At 39.9% G+C, this 27936-nt stretch overlaps 1 protein-coding gene across 2 annotated transcripts in view; it reads left to right on the forward strand.

Annotated features, from left to right (window-relative positions):
- The window catches only part of Grb14 (growth factor receptor bound protein 14), a 114051-nt gene that overhangs the window by 67614 nt on the left and 18501 nt on the right, over positions 1-27936 (forward strand). For both annotated transcript variants that reach the window (XM_055599895.1, XM_055599896.1), the window contains 6 exons: positions 4694-4850; positions 19714-19835; positions 21715-21789; positions 24307-24444; positions 27080-27190; positions 27382-27477. In XM_055599895.1, coding sequence (XP_055455870.1) covers positions 4694-4850; positions 19714-19835; positions 21715-21789; positions 24307-24444; positions 27080-27190; positions 27382-27477 — 699 coding nt within the window. The remainder of the gene's footprint in view (positions 1-4693; positions 4851-19713; positions 19836-21714; positions 21790-24306; positions 24445-27079; positions 27191-27381; positions 27478-27936) is intronic.

The following is a 27936-nucleotide window of genomic DNA, read 5'->3' on the forward strand; positions in this document are numbered from 1 at the left end:
ACACACACACACACACACACACACACACACACACACACACACACACATCTACCCACTGCACACACCCATGCACATACACTACACTCAGATGTATACCCACATACAAACATACCACACACATACATGTTTCCACACATCACACACATATGCACATAAATACATACACACAGGCATGTATATTAGAAAAATGTCAGCGTTAAATAATGTTTTTAGAAAATCAGTCTTTGAAATGGAGTTCAAATCAAAGTATTGTTTCTTCTTGGTACATATTATTTTTAAGATCAGTAACACTTATTCCATAAATTTCAACTGGCTTTATGGCCTTGTTCAATGAAAGTTTCTGTTTACTTTGCTTCTGAAATTTAATTTTCTGGTACTTATATGCTAGAGATAGACATAAGTGTACATATAATTAAATATCGAGGCTCTTAGTTTACATGCTTCAGTTCCTAGTAATCTTCAAAATTTGTGAAGAGCAGAGGTTGCATGAAGCAGTGGCGTTTCCTGGGTGGGTGGCTAAACTTTTCCTTCCCAGCCTCCTTTGCTCTGCATTCTCCTTGCCCACATTTACAATCTAGCGTGGCTCCTGAGTGCCTCTAACTTCTGCATTATTTTTTTTTTGTAGCTTCTTTGAAATAAAAGGTGGACATGAAAAATAAGAAGCAGGCTTCTCTGACACAGGTGGTGAGACTTTGCTGTAAGAAAACACACAAGTCATTAGGAGGTAGAGGGGTATTTCTGAGTAACTCTGTTTTCTATCATGGTGGAAAATGGTTTCAGATGGAAAGTCAGGAAGAAGTGCTGACTATTTACAGTGTGCAAAATGCTGATAGGCTCTGCAGTGGGTGCAGACTGCGCTCTGCTCAACAGGGCTCGCCTGATTAAGCATGGAAGAACTAGGCTAGGTTGCTGCGGTACAAGTGTAAATAGTGAGAAAATAGAACATTTACCATAAGACCTTAATTGTATCTAGGAGAGCCACAACCCTAGCCTGGTCACTTCTCCAAAGGCCACAGCACAGGTTATCCCATTACTTTGGGATTAGGGTTTCAGGGTATGAATTGTGTTGGGCACAAACATTCAGCCTATTGTCATGTGCCTTCTTCTATGCAGGTTGGATGGACCCAAGGCCAATGCCTTCATGATTAGGAGCAGCTTTGTCTATATACCCTCCATCCACAGCTCTGAAGGAAAGAGGTCCCATACAGTGACTGTTGAACTGTTAACCTGTATGAGTTTTGCTGGCTCCTCTGACACTGGCCTCTGAATAACTACTTTTGTCATGAATGATTTCAAGACGCCTGGCTTGCTAGTTTCTAGGGTTTCACCAAAGCCAGTAACAGAGCCCCAGCACGACATCTCTGATCTCGAGGGGGAGCTATCATATTGAAAAGGCAGGTGCTGACGTTGGAGGGAGAGGGAGTGCTTCAAAGAGTAATGGCATAGCCAGAAGAAGAGAAGTAGGAGACTGGAAGCCGAGGCCAAGGAGGCCTGCATTGGGTCCTACAAGTGTTCTAAATGCTCTGTCTGTCTGTCTGTCTCTCTCCCTCCTACCTCAGCCAAGGCTGGCCTCACACATACTTTGTATCCAAGGCTGGCCTTGGATACTGGATCATCTTGTCTCTGTTTCTCAAGTGCTGGGATTATAGCCCTGTGCTACCATGCCTGTATCTAAATATTCTTATGTATTTTCTTTGGGTAATGTTTTCAGGGCCCACAAAAGAGTTTATTCTGTGGAAAGCTATTGTTTTCTTTTATTGCCAAACACTTGTGCCATTAGAATTATGAAGAGTGCTTTTCTGGCCACGTCAACTCCTAAAAGCCGTTTTCTAAAGTTAGAAAAAAAGATAATTGAGAATTCTAGCTTTGAAGTGAAATTGCTGGGTCAAAGGAATAGACCTTTTAATACTTTCAATAAATACCCTCCCATTAATACACAGAATAGTTTTTTCACTTCATGTCACCTTTCCGTTGGAAGAGAGAAATTATCTCATTGTGATATAATAAAGGGTACTTTGAAAAAAAACGGATAAGACAGAATTGGCACATTACTCTCTCCTGCCTTTGTTTGAATTGCTGGCCATGTGTGCTTGCGGATGTACCTGTGACTGGCATGCTTTGTGTACTGCATTTTCTTGCTTCTCGCTTTGGTATGCACATGTATGGTAGTCTACACTATTCTTCCATCGCCACGTGCGTACGTAGCTTATTATTAGCTTATTAGAGACAGTAATGGACACCAGAAATTCTAGTGAAGAGCACAGCTTGGCGAATGCTGAGTGGCTGCTTCGTAGCAACTTCTAATTCTGCTTTATTTAAGCTGGGCGTCGGTGCTCTAGTACTTCACTTCGAATTCACAGGGGGTTAACAGAGCATAAATTTGCTTCTTGTTCACATAGATGTTCCCAGTGGGGGATTGTCCTTGAGGTCATTTAGGGACAAGGACTCTGTTCTCAAGGCCTGTGTAGTTGTTTTCATTCCGTGGGAGGGTGGTGAAAGACAGTCGGGGCATGTGGCTGAATTTTATGGGACAGATCTGGAGGCTCACTAGTTTACAGACTTGTGTTCTGCTCATTAAAACTCAATTCCATGGCTACACCAATGGCAAGAGAGAAAAGAAGGGCTGAAGGACATGCAAATATCTAGCCAGCCCTTAACCATTTTCATACCTGAAATGGGAGTATTTTCCCAAATGGTCTGATTGTATTCTGGGCTTCATGATCATATTTTGATGCAGAGCATCCAAATTCCTTGCATTATTTACAAATTATATATGGAAAGAAAAATGTAGAATATTGATAAGAAGATGATAGTTTTTAATAGACCAGAATTTTGAAGAAATGAAAGAGTAGTAATCAAGAGTAGTAGATGATGCAGAAAACATAGAAGTTTTGAATAAAATAACTTTGCTACCTAAGGAAGGTGTGGTCCCACAGCACTCTGAAAGCGTATAAGATAAAATGCACAAGGATCTGTACAGGGAATTTATGCTCAATCAACAAATTTGATGACTTATAAGAATAATGTTTGAATGGAATAGTTTAATAAAATATCTGCCTATAGAATGGAAAATATTTGAAAGCCTTACATCTTTCTGTTGTTGGTGGTGGTGGTGGCTCAAGATATGGTTTCTCCATGTAGCCCTTACTGTCCTGGAACTGACTCTGTAGACCAGGCTGGTCTCAAACTCAGAGATCCACCTGCCTCTGCCTCCTGAGTGCTGGGATTAAAGGCCTGCGTAATCACCTCCAGGCTATTTTATATTTCTTCCAACTCAACAGCAGTAAGCAATCAGAGTACAAAATATGCTGCACCTAGCATACATTTCTCTAAAGACACATGGTCAGCTGGTGGGCATGGGAGAAAGTACTGCTGACTGAGAAGTATAAATCAAAAACACTATGAGGGGCCATCTCCCAGAGACCAGAAGACGCCATGCTGAAAAGAATGCAGATGAAGGGAGAAAGGCTCCCTTCCGTTCTGATGCAGATGAAGGTCATATTAGTAAGCGTTATGAAAACTGACACGGATGTTTCTAAAGAAATGAAACACAGAACGTCCATGTGACCCAGCGGACAGATACTCGAGAAAACGGAAATCACTACCTCTTATAGAGATTTGCAATTTCATGCACATGGTAAAGTTATGAGTAATGCCACTGTATGGAGGCCGCCCGTGTCTCACTGATGGACGGGATGTATGGAGAAGCTGTGGTGTTTGTGTGTGTAAGTGATTATAATGGAATGTTATTAACTCTCTAAAAGAAGGACATCCTCGGTTGACTGTAGTAACTCTTGTCTGTAATCTCAGCATTTGAAGAGTGAGGCAGGGTAACTGTTGCAAACTATCATAAGAAGAAAAAAAAAAGTCCTTCTTGCCTCATGTCTAAACCTGGAGGACATTTTGTTAAGTGAAATAGCAGCCACAGAAGGAGAATATTCCATAATCTTATTTATGTGTGGAAGCATCAAAGAAAGACTGTCAAATCTATAGGTATACATACAGGACAAAACAGTTGCCACAGGCCACAAGAGGTGGGGAGGAGGGACATTGGGGAGGTGTAGTTAAAATATACAAGTTAGCAGATGCCTGGGAGGAGAAAGTCTTCAGCTGTAAAGTCCATCACCCGGACTGTGGGATGGTGTCACTTGGGGTGTGGATGAACTAGTGATCTCAACACTCTTGCAGTAAGCAAGGTGTGAGTAGCTGGGCTGTGACTGACACATTAGTTTGCTTCTGTGGTAACCATTTTACTAGTTATGCCTCCCTCATAGCTTCATGGTGAATACCTCAGATATTTAGAATCACCATGGAAACAAAAGTTTTGGTATTTCTGAAGAATTATTACGGTTGTGATAACTGGCATGGTTAGAGCCATGTAAATGTGAGTGACGCCATTACATGGCCTGGGCCCTGGATTCAGTACGTAAAAGGATGTGATCTGGGTGTGAGCATCCATCTTTCTCTGCTTGTGGATGCAGTGTGACCAGCCACTTCAAGCTCCTGTTGCCATGACATCCCGTCACGATGGTACAAATCCCTTGGAGCTATGAACCAAAAAAAAAAAAAAAAAAAAAAAAAAATTAACCCACCGTTCTTTACGTTGCTTTTGTGAGGTGTTTTGTCACAAAAAAAGTAACCAAGATAATAAACATGGATATCTGAGTCTTTCTCCCCTTTCTTACAAACACAGGTGATTAAAGTCTACAGTGAGGACGAGACCAGCAGGGCGTTAGAAGTGCCCAGTGACATCACAGCCCGAGATGTGTGCCAGCTGTTGATCCTGAAGAACCACTATGTGGATGACAACAGCTGGACCCTTTTTGAGTATCTGTCTCACACAGGTGTAGGTAAGGACATGGGCTTACTGTCTAAGAGTTTCCCTTTTGAATACACACCCATCAGATGGCAAATCTTTCTTCCAGTGCACAAAACAGACAAATCAGATTGAGGAGTCCGTTTCTTTTCTTTATTCGGGGCCATTAGTTATGCACAAAAAGGGCGCAAAATAGGATGTAATTTGTCACCCCTATTTAAATCATGGAGCTACATCCATTTTGGAATCAAAACACAGAGTTAAATTTCATAGGTAAGTCTCATAATAACAGGAAAACCTTTTGAGACATTACAGAAATAGATTTTGTTTGGTCTGCTTGTGACTTGGTTGGGAGTGTTTGCTCCAAAATTTTCCTGAAAAATAAGTAACTCCTTCAAGATTTTCCCAAGACTTAAAAATAGTAATATTTTTCAGAAATGTTAAATGGGGTGCATCTCTGGATTGTGAATTGTGTAGAGTTTCCAAGTGTTCTTTAAATTAAATATAAACAATTTATTGGCCTCTAGACTGAGAACAGGCTTCGGCAACAATTTTATTCTCTGCTATCTTCTTGTTGTAGGTACTAAGGTAGGCAAAGCATGCTTTTGTCTTTAGGTAGACGAGAAAGGAAGGAGCTTTGACAAGCTATTTCATTCATTCAACTTTGTGTTAGTTTCATGTGGTTGCTATAAAAAAAGCTGCCACGAAGCTGGTTGCTCAAAACAATGCAGTTTACTGTTTCATACTTCTGGGAATGTGAAATCAATACTTTTGGTTGAGATTGAGGCTTGGGTGCTTCCTTTGGAGGCTTGAGGATGGAATATTCTCCTATTTTCTTTTTTCTTTCTTCCAGCTCCTTGTGGGCTACCAGCATTTCTTGGCTTGAAGATACATCATTCTGATCAGCCTCATTGGTCAGAAACCCTAGTCCTCTTCTGTCTGTGTTGAGTCCCCTGTTTCATCCCAGCACTGTTTAGGGCTTCCTACATCATCTACAACAGTGGAATTATTGCAGATTCCTTATTTAATCATACCCGCAAAGTGATTGTTTTTGAGGGCAGGTGTTTAACGTACCATAAATTGTTTCTCTTTTTATTATATAACTGTTACTACGCAATCATCAAAATGATTTCTCATAGCTTACATTAACAACCAAATTACTTCCAATGGTTTATTTAGAACTCTGTAGAGGAACTGATTATGAGTCACTTTCTGACATAGCTACCAACGTATATAATTTTACTTTTGTTTCATTTGTTCGCGAGTTTATCAACGCAGTGATCCAAAATCAGGTCCAGTTCTGAAGTGAGCTTTGCTGTTCCCTCATGAGATGGAACTGAAAAAAAATAATGATGACAACAAAATTCTTTGGTAGACTTGCTTTAAAAAAAAATCTGGAGCTGGGTGCGGTGGCACACGCCTGTAATCCCAGCACTTGGGTAAGCAGAGGCAGGCATATCTCTGTGCATTCAAGGCTAGCCTTGTCTACAAAGTGAGTCCAGGATAGCCAAGGATATGCAGAGAAACCTTATCTTGAAGAAAAAAAAAAAAGATCCTGGGGTTGGGAAGATGGCTCAGTTAATGAAGTGCTTGGGGTGTAAACATGAGTATCTGAGTTTAATCCAAACACTCACTTAGAAATCTAGATGTGGTTGCTTGCATTTGTAACCCCATTTTTGGCTTTGTGAAGACAGAAAATCCTTGAAACTTGCTGGCCTACAGGTCTAGTTTATTCTGGCAGCTTTCGGTACCAATAAGAGTGAGAGAGAGAGAGAGAGGCAGATCCTGTCCTCCGTATATATGGAATTTGCTTGTACACATACACTGTTATGTGGCTTTTCCTGGAGAGACAAGCACAAACGTCTCCTCATTCCAGAAAGGGGACTGGCCATAGACAAAGTTTCACTGGGAGGGACAATGAGTTGTGATTCCTTACTGCAGTATGGGTCAGGGGTTACTTACAGCAGAAGAAGTGTGAATAAGTCGTGACAGATGCATGACCAACACGCTGCTAAGCATGGCATTCTGTGACTTGCAGGTAACTTGACAGATGAGAGAGCCTGGTCAGTATGTTCCTGTCACCCTAGCTACTGAGTCTCCTCTCAATTGTCTTGGACCTTGGGGCAGGGTAGGGTAGGGGTAGGGTTTAACCCTTGGAGGTTTCAGGAACTTCCTCAGACTTGTCAGTTGCTTACTTCCTGAGTCTCTACAGCCTCTCTGCAGGAGGGGATATTTTGATTTGGAAGAAATTGCTATACAACACACTGGCACAGGCAGGCAGGTAGTTAGTCAGGCAAACAGATAAACAACAGCACCCCCCTTCTGAAAAGTGGTTTTGCTTCAGTTTACCTAGTAGAAACTGTTGGTAGATTTTCTTTAGGTGAAGGTAGTTGTGGGGTGTGTCCAAAGTTCAAAGAAAGCAGGAGAGTGTCTCGAATACTCCCTGAGGACAGACAACTGCTTTGTTGTGTCACGGTTTTCTGCTTGTGAGAACTCAGTATGGAACATGAAACACCTTCAGAGGATACATGAAATCTGAAGGTGGGCTAGCCTGGCCAGTGGCATCTCCTGCCTCCCCTAATCATTGGCTTTGTCCTTTGCCTCTTATGACAAGTTTAACTTCTGCTCTTGATAATTAATTCCCAGGAAGTCTGTTAACTTTTAGTAGATACTTACTATATTCCAGACAATTTCATTATCTGGTCTGCTCTTAATTAACATAATAATAAGTGTTGTGTTTTATACTCTTATCTTTTTTTGTCTTTCATCTTAGGAAACTTTGGAAACATTTTGTATAATAGTCGATAAAACTCATGTCTGACAAACAGTTTCAAAATCCAAAAATAAAATCTATTCTGTAAATAAAAGGGCCATATGCACAGAAAACCCACTGAGTATTTACACTAAGGCATGAAATGAACTAACTTAAAGTGGAACTTTTGAAATAAGGGTAAGCACAACACTAAATTTAAACTTTTAGGCATTCTTATGAATGTGCTTCTTCATGACGCCATGTGTTTTCAAGATACTATCACCTCCTGGATACAGCAGGCCAAAGACTATGAGAAAGAAGTTTCCTTTTGGACCTTCATTGAGTTGATTTCCTTTTGGCTTTGAACCCAAGTGACATATCTAAACAAAGCTGCCCTAAACACCGATTTTATCCAAGCACCAAGTGATTTAGCAACAGATGAAGAGGCTGAAGTACTCAGCGGAGCACTCGAGTGGTCTGTGGTCTTCCTCAGCATCGAAAAAGGCAGGAGTATCTCGGTCATGTTTGCCTTGGAGACCCTTATCCATAGTCCATGCATCTAATGGTGGCTGGTCCAAACTGTGTGTTTATTCCCCAAATAGGCTGTGAAAGGAAGGATGTAGCACCTGCCATTATACAAACAAACAAACAAACAAACAAACAAATCTGTGGTTCTATTGAAAAAATTGCCTGGTGTCCACTGGGCAAGTCTCCTGTCAAGAACAGGCCCTCCCCGTCCTGAAAAGTATTTCTACACACAAGAATAATCAACTTCCTATATACATAATTGAGAAATGAAGAGATTCTGAATTAAATATGAAGAATTTCACAACATTGAGATGACTTCTACTAGCATTTTAAGACTCTAGATATTTCCTCTCCCCACACCATCATTTTCACTCTTTAATCTAGGCTAGCCCCCAGTCTGCCATCATCCAACCTCAGCGCTCCCATGCCTGGTTTACAGGTGTCTTCCTCCATGCTTGAGTTACTATGCTGTTTTAGCTTAGTTGTTATTTGTATTCAGTTGAGTAAACTACTTTATGTTAGTCCACTGAAATGTGGGTTGTGGGTTCTTTAGGCCTTTTCCTTCACTTGTAAGTCAGGAACTCTCCCTTGCTCCTGGTGGCATCTCCTGAACACTCCAGCAGTTATTCATAGGTAGTTTTGTGTCTTGAAACTTTCAAACCAATGTCGGTGGCAGGTCATAGGTGGGTTCTTCTTCTGTCAGTGAAAGCTTTGGAAGACAGAGCTGGGGACGGCTGAGTCTGAAGGGGTTTAGGTTTTTGTCTGGACTTCTGGACTTTGGGCGGTCTACCATTGGATTCCCCACCCCTTGCTCTATCATTTAACAGTGTGTGGGGACACTGTTCAGGGGCAGGGAGTGAGTCTCCATCTCTCCATCTCTTCAGCTGCTGACTGGCTGGGCTGAGACTGGGTTCTCTCAGGATCCTACGCTTGGCAGGAAACAGCTACACAGAGACCCATCACAAGCAGGGAGAAGAGCTACACTCAGGAGGAACAGAAGCTTATTCTGGGGACAGAAGAGCCACACAACACACACACACACACATGCACATACACACCAGCTTGTTGCTGGGTCAGCTTCTTCTACCCTAGGGCCGGTGGGCTCAAAACCCTGTGCGAGAATTTTCATTGTCTAAATGATTGAGACAAAGCACATGTTCTCATTCAGTTTTAAGCCTTGGAATTGTCCAGTGGTGGAATAGAGTATGGCATGATTCTGATAATGCAGGTTTACAGACGCTAAGTTTAAAACAGCCACTGTAGGAACACACCGGACCGGTCCCAGTTCTGTACTTTCCTTGACAGCCACTGGGTGTCACTATAGTTCCCCAGATGGAGCCCTTGGCAGGCTGTCACAATCAGTGGAGCTGGAGTGTGTGTGTGTGTGTGTGTGTGTGTGTGTGTGTGTGTTGGGTGCGGCTTCAGTTTCAGCTCCTCTGGAACTTAATGGGATCCATGTTTGTCTTGGTCCCATTTGGATTCCTAATTGAAGCCGTGGTACAAGGCAGTGGCAATTAACACAATACCTCAAGCGCATACCTACACACTCTGCAGGAGAAAAAGGATTAATTGTGTTTTAGTATCATTGCTACAGCGGGCTGAGATTTCCATTGTGGATACTACTGTGGAGTGGCTCTAATAAGCAGAACGAATGACCAGAGGCTTTTAATGAAACCGTTTTTACATGTACAGCCATGTTCACACCATCTCTCAAAGCCGGGAGGACCTGTGTGGTGTGGGCAGCTTGTGACTACCTGCTCCCAAGTCCTGGCTGCACGTTTTTTCTTCCCCTTTTGTTTCAAACAAAGGAGGCCCAGCCGTTTTCCTGTTGTCCAGAGCTTACACGCTGTTGCAGTACCTGCGCTGTTTATAACTTAGCAGTTTCCGGAGTTGTAACTACCCTTGTCATCACCCAGAAACTCAGGGAAGCCCACAGGATGTGTCCCATCCGTCGCATCATGCACCTTCATCTTCTGTGCTCTCAGATGTGGTGTCTTGGTGGTATATACCGTCCGTGAACCAGAAGCTATTTTACTGGCAAGAAGCATCCCTCATTCCTCGACGTGCAGAATCCCCGACAAACTGTGTGGTGTGTGCTAGTTGCCTCTTTCTTCGCTTGTTTGTGCTACTAGAGTTCTCAGGTACCTACTTTAGCTGGTCACTGCTTGGCCACCCCAGGGCTGTTATTTAATTCCTTCCTTGTTTTCTTTAAAGACATTCATGTCAACAAGGTACGCTTGAACATTCTCTTCAGCAGCTGGCCAGGCTGAGTGACAGCTGTTCTAGTGCCACACTCTAGGAGGGAGAGTAGCTTGGAGGAAAGGAGTTGCCACCACGCACTCAGGCACATGTGGCATGGTCGTCCTTTGTGTCTGAGATGGGGAAGGTTGTCACAACTGCCTTTTCCATGGCCAGCCTGAGGCATGGAGAGACCCTCTTCTGGAGTCTTCAGGAATCAATATTCTCTGTTCTGTCTCTCTCTCTCTCTCCTTCTCTCTCACTGACTGTCTCTTTCTCATGTATGTGTGACACATAACTAAAAGACAAATCCTAAAATTGGCTGATATTGGCAAATACAAGATTATAGTGATGCTTCAATAAAATGAAGAAAACATACACAAGGCACAATATGCAATACTTCCTAAATTTTATGAAACATGTTTACATATACCCTCATATAAACCTGGAGGAAAAGCTGGTGGGGGAACTAGTTTCTCCTTATCCCTGGTTGGAAGATTTAGAGATTGATTATGGTGACCAATATCCTATACCATCTTCCTGGAGCCTCAAGCAGGAACCAATGCCCACCTTCTAAGCTGCTGTAATATTTCTTTTTAACAACCGTGTTAACAATGATCTTGTTAAAATTAGATAGTGCTTCTGTGAGAGGAGGGAATCTGACTATGCCTACGTCTTCATAACCCAGGGTCAAAGACAAATAAATCTGTTTTGGATTCAGTTGCACTGAATAGTGTGCTATTTACACCCGGTAATTCAAAGTGCGTCTCACAGAGTCCAGTAAAGAATGAGGCATGGAAAACACACCAGAGAATTCACAGGCCCAGATGGATATTTACACTGTCTCTCAAGGGTGCACCTGGTGACTTGCAGATTCGGGAGGCTGTTTGTAAGCGCGCCACATGCTTTCGCGGTCTGCTGGAGATTGCATAGTTGCGAGCCTTTATAGAAAAATGAGTCTTTCTATGAGTATGAGTTGTCATTGTGGGTCTCAGTTAATGCGTAGATTATTTTGATTTGCTGAAACATGAATTTAAACATTCACTTGCTGAAACATGAATGTAAACCTTCAAGGCAAAGTGCCATAATTTTTCTCTGATTGTCCTTGGGGAGGTAGCCTGATTGGGGATTTTCTGGGGGTTCTTGGTGGTGTTAAGTAGCATTCTCAGGTGAAGGGGTCCTTTAGAAATTGAGCCCTGGTTTATTCTTTGCTTCTCAGACTCAGGTTTTGTTTTGCTTGGTCAGAGGCTGTTCATTTTGATCTGGAAATAAGATTGACAAAATATAGGTGGTTTCAACCCAGCTCTGGGAAAATACAAGGGGCATTTGTTGCCTGGCGTTTCCTGTAACAATGGTGTAGGAAGGGCTGTTTCCTGGGTGCATTAGAGGTAAAAGCCACTTTGTTTCTCTCTTATCAAGCGATGGGAAGAGCAGGGGCTTGGCTTCTATTTGAGCCCAACGCGGCACTTTTAGTGGATTCAGGGAACAAATCCAGGCAGAAGGTCACAGGTGACCACTTCCATTCTTGGCGGATTGAAGTTTCTTAAAAGACTTTGAACATAAATCAACAGTTTCAGAAGAAACTTTTCTTTTCTTCTTTTTCTCTTAAAGAAAAAGTTCTTGAAAATTAAACAGAAAACAGAATGATTTGGTAACTTTTTTTTTTCTAACTGAAAGACTCTGCCGATATGTTAGAAACAAAAATAAATTTCACAATAGTATGAACGTCTCATTTTTGTTGTAAACATTTAAAACCCTTCAAAGTTTACTTTTTCAGCTTCTTACTGGGTGTTTTGAAGTAATTTAAGGAGACATTGCTGCTATTTTTTACTTACCTATGAGTGCTGGTTGATGGTTACAATTCACTTTCTGATGTCTAAAAAATAACTTCAGAAAGTTTTTTAGTTTGTTTGCTTTTTTTTTTTTTAATGGGCTTAACCAATTATTGGTTAGGCTTCTAAGGCTGGCAATATGGCCTTTGGGAGTGAAATGATTTTTAGAAATGTGTTTGTGTTGATTGCTTTTGTGTGACTCTGACCAAATGTCCAACAGAACTACCTCAAGCAGGAGGTTACTATTTTGGTTTACAGCTCTGGAGGGTTCCATTCATGGTCATTTCCTCCCATGTTTCTGTGCTGGGATGAGCAGACCTTCATGGTGGCAAGAGCATGTGGAGAAGGAAGAGAGACACAGAGGGACCAGAGGCAAGATGACCCCACTCGTTTCCAGTAACCGTTTTCCTCCAGCTGTGTCCCTCTCCCTCTTGCTAACACTTACTTCCAAAATCTCCCTGAAAAACACCACCAGCTGGAAGATCAAGCATTCAACTTGTGAATCAGTGGGGATCACTTCGTAATGCAAAGCAAGGCTGCATGAGTAAACTCTCAGCAACAGTTTAACAGAGTATTTAGGTTGATTTTATACAGTTAAAAAATGATTTTAAAATAACAGAGATGGGTTTATATGAACAGTGCTTATGGCTGGTTTTGTTTGGCAACTCAAGGGTTGAGTTCGTTGTGAGTTTTGCACACAGTACCAAAGAGCCATGTTTTGTTTTTTTATTAATGTTTATTTTTAATTTTAAAAATACGGGCTACTTAGACTACTGAGTGGAGTAAAATTTGCTTGGTTTTAGAGTATAGTTAGAGTAGGACAGTCATGGAAGAATGTATTAGGTGCTGTTTTTCTCTGCTTTGTTAGGTCTTGGTAACATGGTTTTTGGCAATGCCTAGGCTTTCACACTGGCTTTCTGCAGCTTTTCATTCCCTCTATAGATTGCTTCCTCTCAGAAGAATCTGCCTCAGCGTCTTGCATCTTTCTGCTGACTGTTACGCCTGTTCATGCCTATATCACTAAAAAGAAAACAAATACTGTAAGCCGTGATCAGCTGATCATCAGTGTTCCCTGATGGGGTTATTTAGATCTCAGTAGCTGTAGTCCTCAGCAGGATGAAATTGACTGAGGGATGGCATTCAACAGTGCCTCTAAATTGAGATGATTTATGAATGCATAAAGAATGATCTAATGTAATACAATTTTTAAAAGCCAAATTTCATGCTAAAAAACTTTATTTTCATTGTCAGACTTGCACATGGGGAAAAAAAAACATAGGCACATTCAGCCCATAGATTTTTACTGGTTTTGTCTATATTATCTGAATTATCCATAGGCTGGAGCCAGATCTTTACTTAAAATGAGTAGAGCAAATATATTTTGCTTTCTTAAATACAGTCTAGATTTTAATAGTCCTTTGATGACATTTTTATTCTAAATATTGTGCACATATCTTTGCAACTTTATAGTTTGGAAACCATATTCAAACATTCAATACTGTAGATTTCTGAAATGTTCTGAAGTATTTCACTACTTATCTTTTCTTTGCAGATTTATATTCTCTCTCTCTCTCTCTCTGTGTGTATTGGCAACAAAATGTTAGACTACATTCTACTCAATGACTACCATACCTCACTATTTTCTTTTTAGCTTCTTATTCATTGTAGCCACAATGAATAAAATTAAGTAAGGCTTGATTTTTTTTTCTGACTATATTTTTTTGTATTTAAATTTGAAAGCATCCCAAACTCAAATGATGTAAATGACTTTCATAGAAGGTTAAGATTGAATAATTTGAAATCCAATTGTTATTTTTATTCTTCTTATATTCAGAACATGATTGCTTATTTTTAACAGATTAGCAAATATATATTGGATACATTTGATAGTAATATAGGAAGATAATAAAATCTGTAGTCAATGAGAGAGTGATTTATGCTTTTCCTGGTTATAGAATTAGGTCTTGCTGAGGTGCCAAGGCATGAGCCTTTTGTAGGGGCTTCCATGAAGCAGTGGCCTGCAGGAGAGAAGTCATCAGTGTCCGTCAGGCTAGAGGGCTCAGTCAGCCTAGGCAGGTTGGCTATCTTTGAAACAGCAACATAACTTGTTAGATTATTATAATAATTTCATAAGGATCCATAGCAGAGTACCACAAACTTCAGTGGATCAAACAATGGAGATGCATATTTCCACAATTCTGGAGGGTCACGTTCCTTGGAAGGGCTCTAAAGGGAACCTGATCCTTGATCCTTCTAGGTGCTGGGTGCTGTAGATGTTGTGCTAACATCACTTAATCTCTGCTTTGCATTGCAATTCCCTATGTTGTCTATATCACCCCCCTTCTGTTTGTTTTCAAAGATGCTTACAGACGATTGAGAACCTAACTCTATTGCTAAACTCCAAATGTTTGTCATTAGACATCTGCAAATGCTTTTTCATGTAAAAAAAAAAAAAAAAAAAAAACAACAACAACAACAACAAAAAACATGACTTAGACCCTGATATGCTTAGGGACATTATTCATTATTCTGTCTATTTTGGGTATTATAACAATTAAATGTAGTAGCAACTTGCTCACAGATTGAGACGTGGAATTTTGTGATCTCTTTCTGTAACTGGAATGAATTTTGGACTCTGCTTCTCCTGCCTTTAGAACAGCAGAGAATTTAACGTTATTGCATTTGTGTGATGTCCTGATTGTTCTGTTGGGGTCGATAATTCACGTTCTGCCTGTGAGTTGCCTTTGGTTTGAAATGCTTCTATTCGACAATCGAGACTACTTTTGCGTTTGCAGCATCCCTGTGGGACACTTCATTCTCAACCAAGGTATTTGTCTCATTCCCAGTCACTGTTTTCTTCATGTTCTGGAAACTCCCGCCTGTCTCACACTTTTTGAAAAGCATAAGGCCTTTTAAGTTTATGCTCTTTTTTTAGCTCTCTCATCTTCTCTCTGGGGACTTAACATTCTTCTACTCTTTCTCCATACTGAGATGCTATGAGCTTGGCATTGCTTTCAGCTCTTGTGTCTGTTTGATACATGCCTTCTTGAGAATTAAAAAAAAAATACATATGCAAGCCTATGGCTCCACCTACTCAGCACATTTCAACTTTTTGTGCTCCTGTTTCTGAAGAGTTCCAGATTAGGGTCATTGGTTGCTACATAATCCGGGGTCTGATGTGGCTCTTTCTTCTTCATTATACTCTTACCTCTAATTTCTTTTTCAGGAAAGGATGGCTCTCTAGATGAGGCAGCAGAGGACCATGATTCTTCCTAAGCAATTATATCTGCCAAAGATTGATTAAATCTATCTTGAAGTTTAACCATAAAAGAAGAAAAAAAAAGCCTGTCTATTGCTTGGCCCTCTCTTTCTTGCTGTATATTCAGGGTGGAGTGTTGTGGAATTAATTATTCTATTGATATTAATTAAAGCTGGCTATTAATACAGTCGCAGTTATTTCTTAACCCAATTTTATAAACAACAGACACATAAACCTGTTTGATTGATTATCACCCTTAAAACTCTGGTCAGATCTTGAGCTAAGCTATCTTGTCTATTTCCCATCCAAAATCCCCATAAACACTTGCACATGTTCTGCATGGCCAGTTCCTGCTTCGTCAGGCCAGTCTTCAGAGCCAGCTGCTCTTCGCCATGTGCTTCCGCTTATGCTAACCCATGGCCACCTGCCCTTTATTCTTCCTCCTTCTCTCTTCTCCTCATGGTATCTCTCCCTACAAAGCCTGAAAACCTTGGCTCTACCTACCTCTCTTCTGCCCAGCCCAGTTGTAATCAGGGACAATTTGGGAGGCAAGGTTTACACCACATCATTATGGATATGTGAGAATTTGCTTGTAAGGAACTTGGGAGGCAACATTTGAGAATATAAGAGCTCTGGATCAACCCCAACAATGGAGCATAAGCTCCTATCTTATTGTTAGAAAATGTAATTGTATAGGGAAACAGGTTGCTGAAGCCAGCAAACAGGTATTATTATAGTCACTCTGAAATTTCTTCCACTGGCAGTTGCAAAGAATATAGGTACACACTCAAGAGATAGCACAGGAATTCATTTTAGCTTGGAAGCACCAGCTAGATTTGTGGGAAAGATAAAAGAGAAGTCAGTAGTATTCAGAGATGGCTGAAAACACACCTAGGCACTGTAGTTCACTGTAGTTCTCTGGGCCTCAACATCTTATGTCCCAGTCTTCTTCCCAGTTCCTTCTTAGTAATACAAGCTTAGAAGAGCTTGGTGTCTCCTGTGTTTTCAGTTCTTGTGACTGTTAAATCTCAGGGCTACACTCAGCAGCCAGTGTGATGCAATTGAAACCAGCTGTTGTTTCATGTCATTCCTCTGTTCATTATACTGTCTCCTATGAGACCTTACCATGGAGGGTGGAGATCCAGCACTCACCACACCCCCACCATCTCTACTAACCCTAGAATTGCTTCTCCTGATGCTGTCCTGTCACTCACTCAGCATTACTCATGCTAACCTCCATGTGGTGCTTCAAACACCCCAGCCTCGTCCTCACCTCAGGAGCTTCCTTCTTATTCCGCTGCATGTGCTTGACTCTGGCCTTTTCCTGGGCATCTTTGCTGAAAGATCACCCTCTTCACAAACACTCCTCTATAAAGCCAGGTGAAAATGGACCTTTTCTTTCCCTCTCAGAGCATTATGTCTTCCTCGCTCCATGCTTTCCTGTTAAGTTTATTGCCATCTTTAAAATGGGTTCAAATTTGATTTATTGTTTGTGTTTTCTGTTAGAGACTTCACAAGGACAGTCTTTGTTTGTTTGTTTGTTTTAAAACTGGTTTTGTCCATTTTGAAACTCCTAGGTCCGAGAGAAACCATACAGGCCTTTGGTGACAATTTGAAGGTAAAGATGAATAGATATGGTGTAACTGACAGTCTTAAAGTTTTATCTCAGAAGCAGAAATTAGTGTGCATTTTGGGCAGGATTCCCATGGGTACAGATGGTTTAGGGCAGCTGCTATGATATGTGTGTCTAGGCTGGAGGTAGAGGACAGAGAGAAGCTGGAAGTTTAGGGGTTAGTAAAGAGGTTCTTTGAGAGAAGATGATGGTCCATCGGCACGGTGACCTAGGGAATGGTCTATGGTGGCTTATTGTTTCTGAAGGGGAACACGAAGACAACATAATGGACAGGAAGGAATATTAGGAGCAAAGGATATAGAGTGAGAGGTAGAAAAAGGATGCAGAAGGGACTTCTGATTTTATATTTGTTTGAGAGAATATGACCAAATAATATTAACAGTCAGAAAATTAAGATGTTAAGAAGAGCAAGTAACTTGTAGGTTTGAAAGAAAGGTAACTGTAAGGATAGTAAGGCATACTATTAACTTATAGTAGAAGAGCATAAATAAAATTGATCATCTTAACCAATGTAACTCACTGGGCTTATTGCTGCATATGCCCCATCGATCCAGCATTTTTCTGCAGAACCCTCTCTCTTCCACAGTGAAACTCTTTATTAGTTGAACTGTGATGCTCTATGTCTCCTGACATCCAGTCCTGAAAACTACCATTCTAATCTCTGCTAGTGTTCATTGGGATGCTCTTGGTACCTTCAGTGTGGTCATATAGTGGTGTGTGTGTGTGTGTGTGTGTGTGTGTGTGTGTGTATCTGATTTCACTTAGCACAAAGTCTTTAGGGTTTACCACTGGTTTAGTGTATGTCATGTCTTCATTTCTTTTAAGGCTTATTTTCTGTCCTGTGTATATATTCAGCATTCATCCCCTACTCCATGGACATGGTGTTGTTTTTGCCTTTAGGTACTAATATCTTCTGGAATCTCAACTTTCTCTTCTTCGGGACTTAGAACCAGATAATAGGGATAATAGGGAGTGGCATTGAATTGACATTCCATGTTAACTGTTTTGAAAAATTAGGGTGTGAACCTTGGTTTTCAACAAATTGTATTCAAGGAGGTGGAGAATCTGTTAGCACTGGGGAAAGCGAGTTTAGGCCATTCCGCTTCAGGGACCTTGCTAGATGTGGCAAAAGGAGTGACTTCATGTGGAGGAGAACGGGAAGAGCAAAGCCAAAGATGGAGTGGTAGGAAAGGGAAGCAGTGAAGGGAACCAGTCAATCAGACAGAAACAAAGGTGTCTGCTCTAGCGCAGACCAGAATTCCGTTTGTCCTGAGCACTTACTGCAACGCATCCACATTCGTTGTAATGAATTCTGTCCAGAAGAATAGGCTTCTGTTTAAGTGTGATTACTTACGAGAGTTCACTGTAGCACAGCACAGATCACATCTGCATATTGAATTTGTGAGATGCTGATTTTTTTTATTTTTTCCAAAAAGGTCCCAGGAACATGTAAAAAGCAGTGGAGTTAGCTATTCTTTGCTTCCTCTTTTGCACTTACAATTCCATAATTAAAATGCCCCGACTTTTGATTGAAGAATGAGATACACTATGAAAGCTGAGCACATCCCATGGGGGGGGATAGGGGGGCAGCTTGGTGAATTTTTAGACACTGGGGTTCTTGAGTACCAACATCTATGGGGCTAGGCAGAATTGTGCTCTCATCCATTGCTTTCCACCTGCTCCGCTTGCTTTTCATCTTTATTATTCCTAACCACACAGATGAATTTTTCCTACCCCAAACCTATGGGACAGGAATCATGCAATATACATCTTCTTTCACTTAAGAGATTTCCATTTGAGATTATTGCAGAATAGACTTATTGTTTGCTCTTATACAAATCATCCTCATGTCAAGGAGCATATGGATAGTTCCTGGTTTGGGGGCTGTTATGAATAAAATAATCACAAACACCATCACTGTTTGCATTACAATAGACATTTCGTAGGTTATGTTTGAATTCTTTAATGTTGCCAATGCTTGGTTCATTTAATATCTTTTCTACTAAGTACCTTCCTACCTTACTTAATTATCTTCATTGTTAATACAGAATCTATTTTTCTTAAATTAGGTTTGAAAGTCTAAAGTGCCACAAGGAATTGAGATTCGTTAGAAAAAAAAAATCCTGTATGCACTTGAGTGGAAATTTCCTCTTTAAAGCATCTACTTTAATTTTTTTCAGCTACCCAGATTATGTGTCTTAAATGCATAGTGAACCTGTCAAAATTATTCATCTCTTAATGAGGTGAATTGTTCAAACCTGGAGCAAATATTTTAATTTTGGCACCATGATGAGTTAAAGGAAGAATAGCTCCCATGTCTTAATACAGATTTGTTATCAAACTTACACTGTAATTTACATAACAATAAAAGGAGCCTAAGAATTAGCAAAAATGGCATTTGTGATATTTTATGTAATTTTCTTTTTAGTTGACTGCTTTGGTATAACAGTCAATGTACTAATTCAGAGTTGAACAGAAACCTTGCCAGTGTAGATATTTAAGAATTGAGAGGGACCTTGTTGTTTAATAATGCATTGTGAATGATACATAATTTACCTTATATGTTTGTATGCTGATGTATTTGTGTGTGTTTTCACGTTTGTCTGTTGAACTATTTATGCGTCTGTCAACACACTCATGGAAACATTCTCACAGAACGAACTATAGAAGACCATGAGCTGGTGATTGAAGTGCTCTCTCATTGGGGGATGGAAGAAGAAAATAAGCTGTACCTTAGAAAAAATTATGCCAAATATGAATTTTTTAAGAATCCAATGGTGAGTGGACTCTCTGTTAAAACAGGTACAGAATTAAATGAGTCAGTTAGCCTTTATGTGTAGAAGAGCACCACTCTAAATGAAATAGAGCTGGTTGCTTTGGATTTGTGTTCTGATTTCTTATCCTAACAACGATGACCTAACATTATGTATGGTAGTTTACATTCAGAGATAGAATGTTTTAACATCATTGACTAAATATGAGTGGAGATGAATTTGGTTATTTAATTTCAAAATATTGGGAAACCCCAGTTTGCAGATACTTACTATTGCTTCTCTTCCTTGCTTTTTAAGACACAAAGTCAGAGAGATTCTGGATTTGTTTTAGAAAATGAATTGTTATAGATCCCTAAGTGTTTCCCGGAACATTACAGTTTAGCACATTTCATAGAATTAAGGAAAATAAGGTGTTTTCTAAAGCAAATTGGTGATTCTTTCGAACACTCTAGCTTTGCCAGATATTTAAAAGCAATATGTATCTTTCTTTAAATTATTTAATTTTCAGTGCAGTAGCTTCTGAACTAAGTAGGAATGAGGTAAAGACCAGCATTACCTAGTAAACACTGCCTTCATTACAGCTCTCTTTAAAAGAAAGTAAACGCATATCCTCCTAATGAAGTCTGCGGATCCAGTGAAGTCAGAATTGCCTCTGGGCTCATTATTTTAAATTGTTTTTGTCTCTGCAGCTGTGGTGTATTTTTATACTAAGTTTTGGATAATTGGATTGAAATGATCCTTTATGAAAAATATATGATACACACCATAATAGAATATTTTCAAAACCTGGAAGACCTCTTATGTTCTCTTTTATTGTAACTTATTAATAGAAACATAATGGGTTGATCTTTGACAAAGAAAACAAGAGTACTAATAAAAAAAGAAATGGAATTAGATGTGAAGGAAAAGTATTTTCTCGTTGAGACTATTAAGGCATACATTTAAAAGTTATATTTAAAATATGGCTTAGCGTACAAATTTTATTTTATTTATTTTTATCTAAGTAAAGCTGGACATTCATTTCTGTAGATCTGAGTAATGTCTCATGACTTGGGTGTGATATGACAGTCTATGAGGCTGCTTTTTCATTTTTGAACACAGCACAGGATGAGTGGGGGAGCGGATGTGGGGTGAAGTTGGGAAACTAGCTGCTAAACATCTTGAACACACAGGTCACCCCCAACAACGCAGAATTTTTCCACCACAGCATTAGTAGATGGCTGTTGACAAACCCTCTCCTGGAGGAAATAGAGTAGAATATATGTTTCTACACTTTTCTTATCATGAAATTTACCTCGGGGATCCCCAGGACTTATTAAAAACACAGACTTCAAGACCTGTCCAATCCTACTGAATCAGAAAAGTCAAGAATGAGGCTTGGGAATTCCTATTTTAAACAACTTTCCAGGGTGAATTTTATGATTAAACAAGTTTGGAAAAGCAGTAGGCAGAAATGAGCGGCCTCTTAGCTTCCCAGCTGAATTCCGGCTGTTGAGTGTGCTGGGCCATGGCTTTTGACATAGCCTTTGCCACCTAATGCTAGGAGTCTTGACTCTGTGAAATGGGTCAGGACTCTTGCATTATCTGCTAGGAGGGTTGCAGGACTGACAGAAGAGATAAGAGCAAACTCAGTTTAAACTCAAGGGCTAGGATTTCTCTGTGAGCATGATTGGGGTATCTGTTGATCTTTGGACTCACTGACACCCGAGCTCATTAATAGGCCATGTAGTTCAGGTTTTGGGATGGCATGCTTTCCAATCATTTTTTTAGGGATTTAAGACATGTTGGCTTAAAGCTGTTTCACATTAGGGTACTACATTGTTCATCATGGAACTTTTCCTGGCCTAGGTTTGGGATTAACTTAACTTGTATCTTTGGTCAGTATTTCTTTCCAGAGCACATGGTGTCGTTTGCAGCTGAAACCAATGGTGACAGATCCCCCACACAAATCCTGCAGGTAAAATGTTTTCATTGAAATATGTAAGAATACGAAAGTAAAAGCTTTGATGTACTTCATAAGTATATTTTGCCAGAGTTTAAAATGTTATAGCTTGTATGATTCATTTTTTTCTGAAGATAAAAAGGAAAAAAAAATCTGGATAAATAATTTACTCAATTGATTAACAACATGCTCTTCCTGATTGTATATATTTTTCAATATTTAAAGAGGTTTTCAATTTTTAAAAAACTTGCGTGAGAATTGTGTTAAAAATGTGCATCTTTTGGAAAAAATCCAACTTCCCAGTGAACTGCATATTCTTCAGTGGTAAATACTTAGTATGGCTTTTGAAAGAAAGAGTTTCAAGAGTATTTGAGAGAAAATACATAGCAGTTTTTAAATGAATGGAAGAGAAGGGATTTGCTATGCATCGATTCTGTAAGCCAGCAGTGGCTATGAGGGAAACACGTGCAATCCTAAAACAGTCTTAGCATCTACTGGGCTCATTTCTGTCACCCTGGCTGTTGTTTGGCATTGTCTTTGTGGTCAGTCAACTGTTCGGGTAATTTTGTTTTCGATTAGATTAACAGATCTAGCACCCACGGTCCTTTCTCACAGGTTCGTTAGTGCTGTTTAAGCTAAAGCCGGGTGTTTACAAATTCAAATCCTAGCAATAGTTTCAGGCTCGGTATACTATGCCTGCCTTTGCAGGCATAGTATATGTTACACAAGGATGTTTATCACAAATTCGTTTTCTGTGGATTTTTATATAGAGTATGCTTTATTTTTACCCTTTGGAGTATTTGATAAATATGCTAACTATTAAGAAAAATTCTTTTTTTTTCTACAAGCAGCTTTCACGCTGTAGGGTCTCATAGAGGCACCCCTTGGGCTAGCAGGCTAGAACTCCCAAAGCTTTGCCTGTGGCTGCCTCACTGATTTGTGCGACACGGTGGTGGGAAGGAGTTTTTCTTCCACCTCATTTTCTAAATTGTCCTCTCCCATGATTCTCCTGCTTTAATAAATTATAATAAAAAGGAAAATCACAGGCTTTAGAATCAGATAGTCCAGCACACGCCCTGACCTCTCCTCTCCACTGAGGCAATGTTTCTACTTTTTAAAAGGTTTCTTCTCTTTCTAGCGTGACCTCTATGACTCTTCTTTAAAAATTTAATTGGTTTGGTTTAATAACTTGGAAAGCACTCAAACTAAAAACCTACTTGCCTGTTTTGCATATCAATTAATTAATGGCTCATTGCATCAAAATTTTTTTAGTGATTTACTTAAAAATGTAAATATCTCTTCTCAGCATTTCCCTGGATGTATTACAGGCCTTAGGATATTTTACTCCATTTTAGTTAATGATTTCTGCTACTTTAAGTTTTTCCATTTTTGCACTTGTGTAGTCATAGGGATTTCTGTTTTCTCTTAAAAGGAGATATAATGTATTTTCATTATCTTAATAAGGACTGAGCCCAGCGACTTACATACGGCTGTTCTTTTCTTTTTCCTTTTCCCCATCATCACATGGCCACTGTCTCAAGTAATTACTGCTTTGTAATAAACTCTTCCAAATCTTAAGGGCTTAAAGTATCTGCTCACATTTTAGCAATGATTTTCTGGGGGAGGGGGGTGTGAGTTGGAGAGGAGTTTGCTGCCTGGGTTATATTTCTGTTGCTGTTTGGCTCAGTGTCTGGAGGCTGATAATCCCTTTCAAAGCTGGCTTTTTACTCTGTCTCTCCATAGAGTGTCTCGTCCTCCAGGCCTTTCCCACTTTTATTAGACTTCATGCCAATGATGGTGGTTCCAGGTAACCACATTTTTTTAAAAAATCTGACAACTGGCTTCCATGAATCAGTTCATGGAAACCATCAAGCTAGGACTCCATCTAGAACTGGTGGTTTTACCCCAACCAAATTCCAAGGGTGACAGACATGTGAAGATTCAAGGGGTTGGGAAACAGATTCCACCTTTCCATGATTCAATGCCAAGACCACGCTGCCGAAGAGCATGTGGGTGAGAAGATGCTGTTAAAATTCTCTCTCAAACCCCAGCCTGTTATACCCACCTGACACTAAAATCACAGGACACAAGGAGAGACTGCATGCATTATCTTCACTAGGGAGGTGAACTCGACTCAACTCCTCAACTGTCTAATGACTGAAATCAGGATGGGGGTTCTACAGCACACTGAATTACTTATGTCCCTTATAGGCCAACTACTTGTGTGAGAATCTACATACAAAGATGAAACCTATTCTAGATAATGTCTGTTTTCAAGTGTAAATTCAAATAGGTGTGATTTTAGTTGTCACCTATTAATTGATTACTTTGAGTGTATGTTTTCGGAACAACCTTAATTGGGAACTTGTGCCAGGTTTTTGATACCATTTGGTCAAACACACATTGTTGTCTCTGTGCAGTGCACACACCATTGATACTCCTTGGTTTCTCATGTTGTGTCTGATATGTAAGAGCCTATCGGTATCTTTTGTGTTTCCATAACAGCAGGAATGCATCTAATGTGTCTTCCAGATGTTTTTAAGCTCAAGCACATACCCTGAAATCCATGGGTTCTTACATGCAAAGGAACAGGGAAAGAAGTCTTGGAAGAAAGCTTACTTTTTTCTCAGAAGATCTGGTTTATATTTTTCTACTAAAGGCACATCCAAGGTAAGCCAAGGTGCCTGGTGATTGTTATGAACTATTTATTAGCTCTAAGATACCAGGTTAGACTCTGTCATGGTGATTAGTCTCATAGCTGATGTTAGGAGTTGGATGTTTGTTTGAATCCTCGTCATCTTCTATAGGACTTTTTAAAGTCTTTGGACTTGCTTTACACAGATTCTGTCTACTCTGTAGCATTCATGGACTCTGGATGCTCTCACTCCTATATCAAGGGCATTAATTTGTCCCACTCCAATGCAGTTCTTCTAAGTTCTTCTTTCTTGTCTGAGGCTTCAAATTTGAAACCTAATGTGATTTACACTTTTTCTTTTCAAAAATATTTATTTCATCTTATGTGTATGTTGTTTATGAATGTCGTGTGCCTGAGTGGATGTCTGTGTACCACGTGCATGCAGGGCCCTGTAGAAGTCCGAATTGTTGAGTCTCCTGGACCTAAACGCTCTTAACTGCTGAGGCATTTCTCCAGTCCCTATACCCCCTTTTTTTTTTTTCTTTTTAAACTCTGTTTTATATGACCAGTCTCCAGAGGCAGTAAAAATCTACTGTAAGACCTGGGATAATAGCATTTTAAATATTGGCTGTCAATTGGAAGGATGCTATTCTTCTACTCCACATATCAGGCAGAAGAATTGTCTCAGTGAGGAAAGACATGTCCTGCTAAGTCTGAAGACCTGAGTTCAAGATATTTGAACTCACGCTTTGGAAGGAGAGAACCGACTCCCACTTTTTCTTTAACCGCCAAAAGCACACCAGGATGAACACACACACACACGTAATGTAATTTACACATGGAAATAATTCCAAATTCACCCACCAAGAAAAAACTGGGGACATAAGAGTGCTTAGATTTTTTTTAGACCTAGTTGTGTCTGCTACCTGATACACAACATGGATGTCTACCTAATAAAGAGTTTCTCATTTTTGTTTCTTATTTTTCCTTTAATGAGATCTTGTTGTATACTTTCATTTCCAAGGAAGTAAAGGTTGTATGGGAATTACTGAGCACCACTGTAAAGCTTGGAGACATGGCTGTGAATTACCTGTTAGTGAAAACCCTAAATACTACCTTTCCTTCTCATTCCTTGCATAATCATGTGTCTATCCGAACAGATTTTGAAACTAAATCAATATAGCCTTTTAGTATGCATTTTATACTCAGATATGTTTCTGTCAGTGACTATATAGTTTAAAAATTTACAGCAGTAAGAAAGCCTTTCTAGATTTCAATTCCTCATCTTATTTATTTATTTATTTATTTATTTATTTATTTATTCATTTATTTATTTATTTATTTGTTAGAAAAAGTTGTCTTAAAAAATTCTTTTCAGGCCATGCATGGTGGCACATGCCTTTAATTCCAGAACTTTGAGGCAGAGTCATGAAGATCTCAGTGAGTTTGAGGCCACCTCGATCTACATAGTGAGTTCCAGGATAGCTAGTCCTACATAGAGAGACCCTGTCTCAAAAACCCCAAATAAATAAATAAGTAAATGAATAAATAAATAAATAAAATCTCTGCTTTATTCTCCAAAGAAGTCCGGAAGTGGTCCTGATAGTTTAAAATGCTTGGGAATAGTGACACACATCTTTTGAGTTGGGATAGCTTACTGGTAAATGACAATAAGAAGTATTCCAATTTGGACACGGCTGAATGTACTGTGTGTGTGTGTGGGGGGGATCATACTTGCACTACTGCTAACCACTATGTAGATGAGACCACCCAGGATCTTGTTAAAATGCAGATATTGATTCAAGGGGCCTGGCACAGGTTCTTGAGATTTTGCATTTCTAACAAGCTCCCAGGTGAGACAGATTCTGTGCTTCAGTGACCACAAGGCTAGTAGCAAGGTTTTGGAGAACAAATGTGTTTTGGCCAGCTTTGATTATATAGTCAACCTCAGAATTAAGCACTTCTCCAAGTTATTAACCTATCACAGAGTACTGTGACCTGGTGATTTCCCATGGCCCGCTCCAAATCCTTCGGATTTTCCAGAGAGGAAATAGCTGCTCACGGTTTCCCTTTGCCCTGACAATCAGACACATTCCATCCTAGGTAATTTCTCTGCACTTGTCTGCTCTGTGCAAGGTCCTTTCCTTTTGTGGAACAAGATGACCAAGCAGCCTGCTGTCAGCACACAGACACTAAGGATGGGTGTGTCTGAAAGAAGAAGAACTTTGCTTTTTCTTTCCCCCATTTTCTTCTTGGTAACACAGACTTCTTCCTGTGAACCTACACTTGAAACTGAGATGAGGGAAACACTTTCAAAGACCTTCAAAGCTGTTGCTTTTCTCTTTAGTTTAACATGATGGTTAATGAAAACAGGGAACTTAAAATAGAAATTTGTCTCTTACCGGAAGTAAAATTATAAACAAGTTGTCACTTGTTGATTTACATGGAGTGGTGTGCAGCTCCTGGTTATTTAAGAATATGGCAATCCCATTTCTTTTTGTTAATTTGTTTGTTTTGTTTTCTGACGTTGCATTGGGATTCTATTTGAGGTAATTTGTTATCGTAAGAGGTATAAATTGTGTAGTATGAGAAATGCAAATGGTTTTGTGAAACTGTGTATCCCTTTCAATGTTCACATACATTTTTTTTTTTTTTTTTTTTTTTTTTAAGGAACCACGGCATTTGCAGTTTTTCAGCGAATTCAGCAGTAGTAATGTTTACATGTCGCTGGCGGGCAAAAAAAAACACGGAGCGCCAACTACCTTCGGATTCTGCTTTAAGGTACAGGCTTAATGTTTTGATAGATGAGTAAAGGGAGCCTCAGCCTTTTAGGTAAGCTGGAGTTTCTTTCCTTCTCTTTTGGAAAGAGATAGAGTTCTCTTACGTATAGGAGAATTTTAGTGGCTTTTATTTCAACAGGTGTTACCTTCGAGATTTGCATTAACAATAAACAATGTGCTGTGGCCTTCTAGCCTAACAAAGCAGGAGGGCCCCGGGACCTGAAAATGCTCTGTGCGGAAGAAGAGCACGTCAGGATGTGCTGGGTGACTGCCATTCGGTTGCTTAAGGTAATCTCTCAGGAGGGGTGGGTGCCTGTTAAATACTCTGAGAGCCATAAGTGTTTGAAGACACCTTTATTTCCAAATGTGAAGACGCTGTGCTGATCTGTGTGGCTACAAGAGAAAGAAGAGAAATAACCACCACCGCCACCTTTAGTCCAGGAGATGAAAGTGTGGAATAGAGTGACTTACCCTAATCTGTAGGTCTTTTGTGTGTGAAGTATTCTGTTTGTACAAATGACTCATCTCTACTGTTTTGAGTCTTACATGTGTAGCCAGTGTAGCTGAACCACATGTCTCCATTATACAGTTTAACCTGTGTTTATAAAATGGCCTCAGACCCACAGGGAAATGTATTTAAAGTTTTCCCTTCGGATATTGCTATTTAGAATTATTTCATGTTCTACTTGTGTGTGTGTGTATGTGTTCTTTGAGAATTTGCTACAGCGCCTTTTGATCGTTTGATCA

The sequence above is a fragment of the Psammomys obesus genome, unplaced genomic scaffold (genome assembly GCF_907164565.1).
Source record: "Psammomys obesus unplaced genomic scaffold, mPsaObe1.curated_primary_1811, whole genome shotgun sequence".
Lineage (NCBI taxonomy): Eukaryota > Metazoa > Chordata > Mammalia > Rodentia > Muridae > Psammomys > Psammomys obesus.